This window comes from Sciurus carolinensis, chromosome 2, assembly GCF_902686445.1.
Source record: "Sciurus carolinensis chromosome 2, mSciCar1.2, whole genome shotgun sequence".
Lineage (NCBI taxonomy): Eukaryota > Metazoa > Chordata > Mammalia > Rodentia > Sciuridae > Sciurus > Sciurus carolinensis.
Window position 1 is genome coordinate 97,077,886 of NC_062214.1, and position 13,568 is coordinate 97,091,453.

Sequence of the window (13,568 nt, forward strand, 5' to 3'; positions counted from 1 at the left end):
GTCAACCAAGTTCAAGTGTCATCACTTTATTGGAATAGTTTCAGCTAATACAAGTATAATTAAAAGTAAAAATAATACGATAATTATTTCCTAAAAAGTTAAACTATACTCTAAATTGGACATTTAATTCAAACTGATATGGCTTTTCTATATTTATACCAATAAAATCTTTCAGATATTTATAGAAAATAAGGTTACCTATAATTCCACATAATAAAAAAAAGTCCCAGATACTTAAAAAAGAAGAGACCAGACTTCCTTTGATAATCAACAATAGCTCACAATAGCAGATTTTTTAAATAACGTACCTCCCAAGAAAGATTGGGAGATGTGCCACTTCAATATTAAAGTTAATAGTGGCTCAAACTGAACTATCTATGTGATCAAACATGATGGTTTCAACATCAGCAAGAACTGAAATGGACTTTCTCTTTTGTGTGCTTGCTTGCTTGCTTTGAATTCTAATGTTTTCAATGTGTACTACCAGTACCTACCTAGGTGACTCCAGGTATACTTGAGGACAATTGTCAATCTTATTTTTTTTCTTCTCTTGACTTTTTCCTACCATGTTCTTTTTCCCCATTCCCAATATCTTTTACCTACCTCTTTATGTCATTTTAATATAGTTACTTATGAAAGTAAAAAAAGGTAAAATGTACATATGGAAGTATGACAGTGCACATGCACACATATGTATTACCACCTGCAACCTATCAGGTGCTGTGCTAGGTGCTAGGATATAATGAATACAATGGGCTTTGCCTTCAAGGAGAAAAAGTTTTGGAAAAAAAAAAAAGAAAGTACATCTGAAAATATTTTGATAAACTGAATGACATTTTCATGAAAACTAAACTGTGCCACATTACACTTTCCTAGGTTTGATTACTATTATTAGACTCTTTATTAGTCTAAGGGGCAGGGTGAAATGACCAGTGAATTTTTAAATGAAGCCCAAATCACCTTGCCAAATTCCAAGTTAAACTTTCTTGGTTTAGTATGAATAGCTTAAAAGATGTCAATAGGGCTGGAGCTGTAGCTCAGTGGCAGAGCACTTGCCTAGCATGTGTGAGGCACTGGATTCAATTCTTAGCACCACATAAAAATAAATAAAAGAAAGGCATTCTATCCAGCTACCACTACCAAAAGAAAAAAAAAAAAAAAAAAAGGTGCCAATATACTAGCACAGTTTCAAATGGTACATCAAAGTAAAAAATAATGCCATGCAGGCAGAAGAAATTATTAATTATTAATTATTGTTATTAATTAATACATGCTAAAGAATGCTCTAAAGCAAAATGAAACATACTGATCATTAGAAAACACAAGGGTCAAGAAGCACAACCTTGTGGCACCACAATCATCCCAGCTAACTTTTATTGATTATCTACTTTGTTCCAGCACTATGATTCATGTATTACATCAATTAATTTAACCTATATTGACCTACATATCTGATAGTATATTTCTCCCATCTCACAGATGGAAAAATTGGGTTTTAAAGAATTTCCCAAATCAGGGAGTAGTAGAGAACTGATTTAATTTCAGGTAGCATGACAGCAGAATAATGATAGTCACTAATTTTTTTAATCTTCAGCACCAAGAAATCTAGCAATAAGGTAGATAGATATGCTACTACAGAATCACTTCCAGCTGGGGAGATAGCTCAGCTGGTAGAGTGCTTACCTTGCAAGCACAAGGCCCTGAGTTCGATCCCCAGTACCGCAAAAAAAGAACAGAATCACTTCCAATAGACACCTATTCTCAGGGTCTCAGAACACCTCTGCTCTCAGAACGCTTTTATACTTTTAAAAGACATGAAAACCTTACCACATGTTCGAAATTACACCTTAAAAAATTAAAACCACAAGAACCTAAGATCAAATATCCCTTTAATTGCCAGAACAAAGATATTGTGTATCATGTAGCCTTTAAAATATCCACAGTACAGTGCAGAAAGAATAAAAATGAAAAGGCAAATAAAGTTTTATTTGTATTATGAAAATTATTTTAACTTTGCAAACACTATTAAAAGATCTCAGGGAAACCTAAAGGTCCCTGGAACATACTAGATACATGATGGATTAGACTCTTTGTTATACTTCAAAATAAACCATGAACCCTCAATACTGCTACCTTGTCAGAATCCTGAAAGTCTGGTTAGTTGAAAACTAGAGTCCTCATTTCAGAGTTTAGGAAAAAATACTCAGAAGTAAGATACAACTAAAGAACAGATTTTTTGGCTACTGATTACAAAATGCCAATAGCCAAATATTTAAAGACAGTTTGTAGTAAGAAAAGCAATTGCACAATAGCAAATAAGGCATTAAATTCTTAAGATCTCTTGAATAAGCAATATTTTCAGTCTTGTGCAAGGCACTGATGGCAGCCAACAGGAAACTGAGGGCCTCAGTTCAACAATCCAAAAGGAATTGAATCTTATTAACAACCATATGAACTTGAAAGTAGGTCCTTGTCCAATCACTCCTTCAAATAACCCCAGTCCTGACCAACACCTTACTTATAGCTTTATAAGAGACCCCAAAAGCAAAGGACCAAATTAAGCTATGCCAGATTCCTCACACATAGAAGCCTGAGAAGATAATTATGTTACCTGTGGCCATTTAGTTTGTGGTAATTTAACATGGCAAGAGATAATTTAATAGAAACTTTTAAAAAAATATTAGGAACAAAATTATATACAACTAAGGTGAAAAGGATAAAGGAACCTACTTCCTAAATCATTCAGACCAATCGATCTCACTTAAAAAGAAAAAAAAGAAGATAACTTGAATAGCTCTTTGACATTTAATAAAATTAAAATTTTAACTAAAAATCATCCCAAAAGACTCCAGGTTCAGGTATTACTGGTAGTTAATTCTACCAAACATTTAAAGAGACAATTATACCAATGCTACACAAACTCTTCCAGAACTTTGAAGAAGTAATAATACTCAACTCGTTCTCATGCTTGCATTACCATCATACCAAATAGTATCATAGCAAAATAGTTCCTAATAAAAAAAAGAAAAACCCTCCAGATCAATATTGTTCAGATATAAACATTTGTAGCATAAAAATCCTGATTAAAAATGAAAAAGTTAAACTGTCATTACTGATGGATGATATACTGTCCAAACAGAAAATCCTCTAGGATATACATAAAAGCTTCTACAAATGATAAGGTTGCAAGATACAACATCAATATGCAAAAATCAATGGTAGTTGTATATACAAGCCAGAAAATGGAATTAAAAAGCGTTTATTATAGCATAAAAAATTATAAAATATTCAGTTAATAAATTGAAAGGAAGACGGGCAAGACTGTTCACTGGAAACTGAAATTAAGGGAAATTTTAAAAGGCTTAAGTATAGAGATATGTTATATAGGTCAAAAGAGTCCATATTGTAAGATGTCAATTACCCTCAAATTGATCTATAAATTCAATGCAATCCCAACCAAATTCCTAGAAGTTTTGTAAAAACCGCTTTAAATTTTTCAATTTATATGCAAAGAACCTAGAACAGACCAATTTTAAAACACGATAAGAAGGTTGGGAAGCTTAAACTACCTGATTATCAAGATTTATTGTAAAGGTACATTCAACAAGAGCTTATGGTATGAACATGAACGGAATAGAGAACCTGGAAATTGACCTTCACATGTACGGCCAATTGATTCTCAGTAGAGATAAGGAGAAAATCTGGTGAGGGAAAAGGGCAATTCTTTCAACAAATGGTGCTAGCAAAAGTGAATAGCTTTATACAAAATAAATAATTTGAGCTCCCCTCACATGTTACACCAAAATGGAAATAGATCATAGATCTAAATTAAGAGTTAAATATTTACACTGTTTAATTTACTATTTCTTTGAGACTGCTACTGGCAGTCAAACTCAATTCATATGTGACACAGAGGGAATTCTACAATTAGAGAATATGGGAAGTATATTCTATTCCTTTCTTAAAGATGGATAACTTGTAATAACGCTAAAAACTGACAAATCCATTTACTTTTTGTTTAAAAGTTCTGAGCCATAGAACTTTGTACATTGTTTATTAATATCCTACTAAGGATAGTTTGAGAAACCACTGATTTTATTAAAAGTTTTTGTTTTACCTGTTAGGAATCTGATGCCCAGAATAAGTAACCCATTTGACCACATTCACTTGTCTGATAGGAAGAATCTTAGGCTCCAATCCTGTTCCTTGTATTTCAAAACAGATTTTCATCTTCCACTTGGTATACAATATATCCTGCAGCTTTCCTAAGTCAATACTGCTTCTATTCTCTCTTGGTCATTTCATCCTAACTCTCATCACTCAGTACTACAACAATCTCTGTTACTTCCATGAGAAATAGTACTCCCTTTGTAATACTTTTTATTAATATCCTATTAAGCACAGTTTGAGAAACCATTCATCTTATAAAAAGATTCTATTTCATTCCACCGGACATCATTACCCTACGTATACGTACGATTACAAGAATGGTGTGAATCTACATCATGTATAACCATAGGAATGAAAATTGTACCCCATTTGTGTACAATGAATCAAAATGCAGTCTATAAAAATAAAAAATAAAAAAATTTTGATTTTACATATTAGGAATCTGATGGAATGTGAATAGATCATTTTTGTTTAGCCCATTTAATTCCAGTGACTAGAAAATAGTGGAATCTTAATATATAATTCATGAAAGAAGGGAGAGGGAGAAAAACCGATGAGTACAAAATTTCAAAAGAAGAACACCGAATTCCAACTTGGGAAGAAAAACACTGAGGGGGAAAGATCTAAGTAAGGTAAGATTAGTGGGAAATCCAGAATATTTACACAGCAAGAACTTAGAAAAGTAAAGTTAATACAGTGGTGTCACCAAGGTAAAGACACAGTCATGCACCACATAATGACTTTTCAGTCAACAATATTCTACAAACTACATTACTCCCCATGAGATTCTAATGGAGCTAGAAAAGTACTACCACCTACTGAATGCACAGCTGAAGAGACAAGAGAAAAGGAAACTACAGAGGACAAAGAGGAAACGCTCCCCCCAAAAAATTTCACTGTGAAGGGCTTAGAAGCAGCTTGTCGCTGACCTCAATGAGTCCTTAGTTGTTTTGAAAGTACAGACTACCAAAGTTTTAATTAGTAAAGACAAACATTTCTGGTACAGTATCTTCTTTTAAGTAAATTTATGAAAAAAAAAATAATAAACCACCATAGGCCTATTTTTTTAAAAAAGCAACACCTTAGGCATGTCCTTCAGGAGGGACTTGAGAAGGTAGCGTTGTTGTCAGAGAAGACAGCTCTATGCAAGTTATTGCCCTAAAGACCTTCCAGGGGAATAAGATGTGAAGGAAGAAGACAGTGACAATGGTGATCCTGATTCTGTGTAGGCCTAAGCTCATGTGTGTGCTTGTATCACAGTTTTTAATCAAAAGTTTACAAAGTTAAAATATATTTTATACTGGCAAGGATGTGGGGAAAAAGGAACACTTGAGGCACTGCTGGTGGGAATGTAAGTTAGTGGAAAACAGTATTAAGGTTCTCCAAAACACTAAAAATAGAACTACCATATGATCCAGGTTGACTACTCCTGGGTAAACATCTGCAGGAAATGAAGTCAGCATACAAAAGAAATACCCACATACCCATGATTATTGCAGCACCACTCACAATAGCCAAGATATGAAATTACTTACTCATCGACAGAAGAATGGATTAAAAAATATGACACACACACACACACAATTTATTCAGCCACAAAGAAGAACAAAATCCCTATCACGGGAAAATGAATAAAACTGGAGTATATCATGTTCACTGAAATTAGACACAGAAAAGACAGGTACCATGTGTTTTCTCTCATGTAGTAACTTATTTAAAAAAAAAAAAGTAAAAAAAACCTGAAAGTAGTAGAGAAGTAGTTAAGGGAATATTAGGGACTGGGAAATAAGGACAGAAAGGAGGGCAGACATTATCAACATGTGATATATGTATGTGTGAAAATGCCATAGCAAAATAACTTATATAATTAATATATAATATTTTAATATTAAATAAAATGCTTTTATGATGAGGATAAAGATAATATTTTGTATGTCATACAATCATACAATGTATGTTTTAAGCTAAGTGTTATTAGAAAAAGTAAAAAAGTTTTTAGAAGTTTATTATGTAAAAAAGGTACAGTAAGCTCAAGTTAATTTATTACTGAAGAAAACTAATTTTATAAATTGCTGTAACCTAAGTATATAATGTATTGAAAGTCTAAATGTTTCAGTCCTTCACTACCCTCTCACTGGCCAACTCACCCAGTGCATCCACCAGTCCTCTATGGGGCACTGTAAAGATGGACTATTTTTTATCTTTTCTACTATATTTTCACTGTACTGTTTCTATGATTAAATATGTTTCAATAAACAAATTCACGCCACTGTGTTACACTTGCCTACAATATTCAGTACTGTAACCTGATGTAGAGGTTTGGAGACTAGGAACAATCAATAGGCTATACCATACAGCCTCAGTGTGTAGTTGGCTACACCATCTAGGCTTGTGGAAGTCTCTTCTACGATGGTCGTACAATGATGAAATCACATTACAACACATTTCTTAGAATATATCCATCATTAAGCTATGCATTACTGTATTTGACACAGGACAGCTGGTACTTTATTGCTTAATCACAAATAAATTAGCGTAATTTCCTATACTAAACATCAAGAATATATTCTGCTCCATATACAAAGCACCACACTGATTAAGATATAAAATCACATTAAAATTATTTCATTTGATAACAAGATTTAAGAATGAGTTTGATATGTTAAATCAGAAACATTTCAAACTTGTTATTTTCTAATAAAATTATCAGCGTATGTGACAAGAAAAGTACATCACAGGAAGAACTAAAATGTATTGATCATGCCTCTGAGATATATAAGCTCATTTGAATTTCATACTACCTTGTGGAATACCTATCCTTTTAAAAAGATTTGAGAAACTGAAGTCTCCTCTTTTCCTAAAATGTATGAATCTTTATTTGTCATAAAGTAGATTCTAAGAATCTGGGTTGCCCCATTACCTTTTCCCAATAATCTCCAAATTCCTAAGATCTATAATGCAATACACTTTTTGATAGCTTGAATTTCATAAATTAAATCTACTTTTCCTAACTTACAGAACTTCTTGTTGGGCATTTAAATTCACAACATGATTTTATATCAGAATGAACACATGTATCTTTTCATGAGACTGGAGGTAAAAAGAGGAACACACACTTACAGATTCCAGATATGTGCTACATATTTTTCAAAATTTCCTCTATTTAATTCCCACACACTCCTCATGAGACCAATCTCTTTGCAGATGAGAAATGACAGGCTCAGAAATTAATTTATGCAGGTCAAATGTAAGAAAAATCCTGGAAGCAAATCCATCTGATTCATTCAATGGCTTGTGTTTTTGTTTGTTTTGCCTTACACAGAAAATGTGTACAGTATTTTTATATGAAATGTTGGCAGTACCACCCCCTTAAAATTCCTACAGTATCTTTTCATTAAGTCCTGGACAAATAAAAATAACAATCACTGTTTTGGGTTTTTGGTTTTTTTTTTAAGACCTTATCTGCTAAGGCATATCTCTGAGCCTCAATTTTCTCACATCTAAAATAAAAACTTCTCAATGAGTTGGTATGAAGATCAATGAAGGCAACACATGACAGTGAACTCTGTATATTGTGACAAATGCTAGTTATAATTACTGTTATTAATAAAAGTAAGTTAAGTGGGTCTTTAAAAAACTCATTAGCCAGAATCTCCCTGCATTTTATTTCTAACCTCAGAAAAATACCAGAGAGACTGTCAAGAAAGAAAAAAGAAAAGACTGAACTCAACAATTTACAAGAAGGGACATTAAAAAGATTGTGATATGCTTTGATTTCTATTTGTTAGCTTTAAAATCTAAACAATGAAAAAATAAAGGGAGAACTGTAAGAGCCAGATCAGTCCTAATAGAGACGTTATAGGCATACAAAGCTAAGTGAAATTCACAGTAAGGGGAGAAATTAACATAAAGGCTCTTTCCAAAAAGATCTAAAATGGAGCATCTCAACAGCTGTTGTCTCTAGGAAGAAAGGTGAGACTAAAAAACAATCTTTACTGACATAAAACAGAATAATGGGCAACCCAATCAGCATGTGATTTCTGTGGGCAAGAGATTTAAAGGTGTTCTCATCATAACCCATTTTTTCTTATCCAAACATATAGGTTACAGTTTATAGGTAGGTGCTGTTTTGATTATCACCAAGAGTAACAAACATGTACTCTCATAGTTTATTTAAACCTAACTTTAAAATACACCTTTTTGTTACCCGTGGTTTTCTTCACATTTATAACATTCTGAAGGAGCAGTTACATAACAAAACAGAGATTAATGGGAACATAGATGCAATACATAGAAAACACTTACTTTAAGTCTCTGTCCCTTCTGTCTTGCTTTGCTATTTAACTGCTTCATCTCGTGTTTTGTACCTGAGATCAAGAGGCATAAAATACTATTTCAAAATTTGTGTGTCCTTTCTAATTATTCCATTTGAACTCCTAGTAGCTATAAAAGCTATACCTTTTTCCCCTTCAAAAATAAAACATTAGCAAATAAGCAATCTAGAGAAAATATCTATGGTATATTAAAGAAAGTAACCTAAACTTTAATTACTCATGAGTGCTGACAAATAAGGAATAATAAAAGCAATTTTTTATTCATATGATCAGATTTTCCCACTTAAATTTTATTTATTGAAATCAAATAATCTGATATTTCTTTAAACAACTACAACTAACTTGGCACAGTCTTAAAAAAAAAAACAAATGGAATTTAATTCAAGTGTCCTCTTTCTGTGGGAGCAGTGAATCTATATGATTTTATATCTTTCCTAGTCATGTAGGATTTCTGTTGTTGCTGTTTTTTGCCAGTCGCTTTTCCACACACACACACACACCCCTTTCTTTTCCTGCTTTGTGAAATTTTTCTTCTTTCCATTCCTTAGTAATCTGGCTCCCGTCATCCTATTCCAAGTTTAAGTTCAACACAAATGAATTTATGTAGTTAACCTTTCTGGGTTGTCCTATAACTTGTCATTCTTCTATTTGCATCCATTCTTCATTTATTCATTTCCTGAATAAAAGTCTATTTTTAATTAGCTACCTACTCCCTGAAGGATAGGCCGTTTCTTCTACAGAAAAGTTACCTGTCTTATCTCACAACTTTCACCGACAGAGTGAGTTGATTTACTGTATACTGAATTTAGTCAATGGAGGCTTCTGTCCTTGTGTTCCTTTCATTTCACATTTCCATAAAGTTGTCTTTCTTTCACCTCTATTCATCCAAATGTCCACTATCTCATCTATTAAGTCTTTTCTGAGAACTCAAAGTACTCGCTCCCCCACCTCAAATAACCAATGAAGTTATTTTGGTAATTATTTGCTACCTAATAATCCTCCATGGCTGTCTTAGAAGAACTTATGCTTTAAAGTGTAGCTCCTTGGGTAAATATGACTTGTATTTCTAAGCATATTTTCCTGAACTCCAAAATATGTATTTCTTTACCTTCAAAATTTCAAAAACTGAATGCATTTAACAATCTCAAAATCTTAAAATTAGGGAAGCAAAAATTTCTTAAAAGAAGGCAGACTACATTAATATCCTTATTTATAAGGGTGGTTCTTATACCACTGTGCTCCAATGGGAGAGGAAAGCAAGATTTCTTCTGCCCTAGAAATTCTTAAGGCCTCTGCTGTCAAATGTAAACTAACTACTCAACAGGTCATCCAGCCAGTCTAACTTTTACTGAGGTCAGAATGACCGCTGTATGTTTTATAGGATAGTACATGAAGGGAGCTAAGGCTCTATTGTCCCATATCTAACTCACTACCTACAAACTCTGGAGTGGCTCTTGGTGAAGCTCTTGCACATGAATGAAAAGATATTGAATACCTGCTAAGAAAGGAAGGAGCACTAAGCAAAATTAAAGTTCCCTTTAGCCACATGTGGCAGGAATGGTCCAGAAACTGCAAGAGAAATGACATTCATCTCATCCAGATATTTTTAAAGACTAATTTTAGTTTCCACAGAATCTGAAAACTATATGCTTACTTTAGTTTTTATTTTTGTTTTCTTCATCCCAAGTTCCCAATCTATGGCTCTGTATACAAAATTTAGAAGACTGGGAGAACTACAAAATCTTTCTAACCTCCTATTTTCATTTTCTACCAGACTGGTCTATCAGGCTGCCATCCACGTGTGTTCCTGATAATGTTCTGTGAAGTGATCACTCCTGGTGCTTTCTAAATAAGCTGAACCCTTGTATCCTTTCATTGCTGTACGTAGCAGAAGTCACAGCAAGTATTAAAATGAAAGGCCTCAAAATATACCTAATTACCCCTTTAAAAAAGTCCTTGAAATTCTTTTGTGCTGAGTCATATACAGCAGCTAAATGAAGTATCTTAAAGTCAATTCATTACCATATCACTGGTGGTTTCCCCTTCTCCACTAACCAAGATAAGTCCAGAACTGGCGTGAAATAATCAATATCCATGACACTACTATCAATAGAGTGGGGGGTCACTGGGCTAAAAAGAACTTGGTCAGAGTCAAAAAGGGAAGAATTAGGAGGACCAGAAATATGCACTGAAGCTCCATCAATCAACTGGGTCAATTTTAATACTCAGTCTTTAAATTCTACATTATTTTACACTACACTGCTAGGTAAATTTTTCTATCATATCATGCCCCATATCCTCTTTCACCAGAAGTAGATCCTTTCTTTTTTTTTTTTTTTTTTCACCCTTCTCCTCTCCCACTCCTTCATATTTATGCCATTTCTTCTCTGACTTGGGAACTACTAAGGTAAGAAGATTAAAACACACTAGCATAATATCCAGAGTGTCTGAGTTCTAGGTCAGAGGCTGTCATTGAATAGTCATATGGTCCATCCAGATCTCATGTGAATTTTGTGTAAATAGTACAAATCTCAAACTCTTCGAGTCTTGGTTTTCTCATCTATGATATAAATGGACTGAGTATAAACAGATAACTAACATCCTTTCACCTTTGAAAACTCTATAATACTGCAAAATGCACACGGAAGAAAGAACAAAAATGAGAACAAATCTTTAGTGTGCAAACCATATCACAAAAAGAAAATGAATGCCAACCCCTAATCCTGATGACACCTATAAGTATAATCCCCGAGTGCTTTTCTACCAGCAAACTGAAGGTTACCTTTAAAATGAAGGAATGAAAAACTTGGTATTTTAGAAAAGAAACAGAAAAATCCTCTCTCTTGAGTCTTGGAATATCCCTAACCCCAGGTGCAAACCTCAATGGTACTATAGTACCTCATTTTAGAGTTTGATCTAGCTTGGTAGCAGTGCTAAGAGGACAGGGAAAATAAGACAATATAGTCCCTTGAAATGTCCATCGACTTAAATGATCAGACATATCGGAATTTGTACAGCAGGAAATACAGTCATGAAAATATGCAGTATTAGATATTTGTTGATAATGGTGGTAATATTAGTAATAGCAGCTTCCATTTAATATAAATAAGTAAAGTATTTAATAGCTATTATTATATTTCATCTTCACCCAAACTGTACAATATATGTGTAAAATTATCATAATTTTAGAGATAAGAAACTTGAAACCCAAAGAGGAAGGTAACTTGTCTTAGGTCACATACAAGTCTCTATTATCTTTGATCTTAAATGAAATGCCTCTCTAAGTAGTCTCATCGGGACAACAATGTACAAACACAGAAGAATGGTGTTACCATCTACATCAAAGTTCATCATCTTAAGTTAATTTTAAAGTTTTCCTTCTTCAACCTCCAAATCCAATTAACCTAGCAAATATAATGATTATTCTCCAATTTGATTATATTCATCAAACACACATAGAGCATACATCAGGCAGAGTCAAAAACTATTCTATCAAAGTTGAGTAGCAAGAGGCTTTTGCTTTCCCAGATAAAAGAAACGGGCAATTTGAAAGGAAGAAAAATTGATTTATATCCTTTATAAATCTAAAAGTAATGAAATATATTAAGTAAGATTAAGTCAGCAAATAGTTCTCATTCATTACACTTAGAATGCAGTGTATCTGCAAACGTACTCATTCATTTACACTTATCTAATTGTTACATATAGATCTAACAGATGAATTTTTAGTAACAGGTTTAAAATCAACACTCACTATAGCATTCACTATTTACCAGACACTGATCTAAGCACTATACTTATACTGTTTCAATTAATACTCAAAACAACCTTATGAAGTAGCTATCACTATGCCATTTCACAGGTAATTTAAGGTACTGTAGATTTAAATAACGTGTCAGAATCATCCTGGTAGCAAGAGGGGAAAAAAAAAGTTTGAAACAAGAATAAATCATCAACAATGTAGTTAAAAAAAAAAAGAATCATATTATTTTTTGACTTTCATACCTGGTAAAATAGCAAATATAGAAATCATTTCTTTGCACTAAAGAAAGGGAGAGGACAAACTCATCAATATATTTCTTTTTGTCCTTGTCTACACCACTTAAATTTAAATCCTTCATTTGTCTTCGATGCTTTACCTTGATCATGATTTTCACAAATTTCTAAAAAAAAAAAATGCAAGTGTCTTTCATATCAAGATGCTTTCTTCTTTTAATGTGTGTATTTTTGTTCTGCACAAATGGATAGCGGTAGGAGTTTAAGAGAATAGAAACCAGGACTCTAACAAGGACAGAAAGATCTATGGGTAAAATGCAGCATTCTTTCCCTCTGCCTCAAACATGTACTGGTTCAAATCCATATTTCCTAAGAAAGCTGGATATGTCTATTATTTCTTCTATAACCACTATATATTCCTTATCTTCCTCATAAAATCTCTTCACTAAATGGTTTTCTGTGGGTATTTCTAATGACTATATATTTAACTATCTCTATACTGTGGAGGCTATGGTACATTTGAGGAACAGCCACACCTGACTGGAGGGCAACTGGTGACTTTTCCCATTACTCAGAGAATGTATGTAAAACCAACACATCAAAGAAAAGTTTCTGTCTCTTCACTACATGACTTTGCTGGAGCTCATTTGCTCAAGTCTACTATTCTAGAAAGATATCTTAGAATCATATTTAAATTTAGTATCTATATGATAAATTTAGGACCCATGTATGGTATATACAGCAAAGAATTTGAAAAGCTGTTAAATAAATATTAAGTTCAACCTACATGATTTTGTATTGCCACTTCTACACTGTAACGTGTATGACATACAGTAATAATAGGGCTCATGTGCCAAATACAGTTTTACATTACTATAAAAAAAAAAGTCGTTCTTTGTCCCTTATAGCATTGAATTGGAGCAAAGGGGGGAAAGAACAGCAGCTTAGATAGTTTAACACATGGATATTAAAAGCATGTGTTTTATAACTCCATCTAAGTACTAACTCTGCAGTTTTCAGTATCATTTTGTGTACCAGGCCTTTCAATTTTATAAAAAATAAAATAAC

General features: G+C 33.1%; 1 protein-coding gene across 13 annotated transcripts in view; it reads right to left on the bottom strand.

The window, feature by feature from the left end:
- Tcf12 (transcription factor 12) overlaps window positions 1–13,568 on the bottom strand; it is a 355,814-nt gene that overhangs the window by 190,724 nt on the left and 151,522 nt on the right. Inside the window, exon 3 of one of the 13 annotated variants that reach the window (XM_047539611.1) lies at window positions 8,476–8,537. The exons of the other annotated variants lie outside the window; for them this stretch is intronic. Within the exon in view, the coding sequence (XP_047395567.1) occupies window positions 8,476–8,523 (48 nt within the window). The 5' untranslated portion in view covers window positions 8,524–8,537. The remainder of the gene's footprint in view (window positions 1–8,475; window positions 8,538–13,568) is intronic. 13 annotated transcript variants of the gene reach the window in all.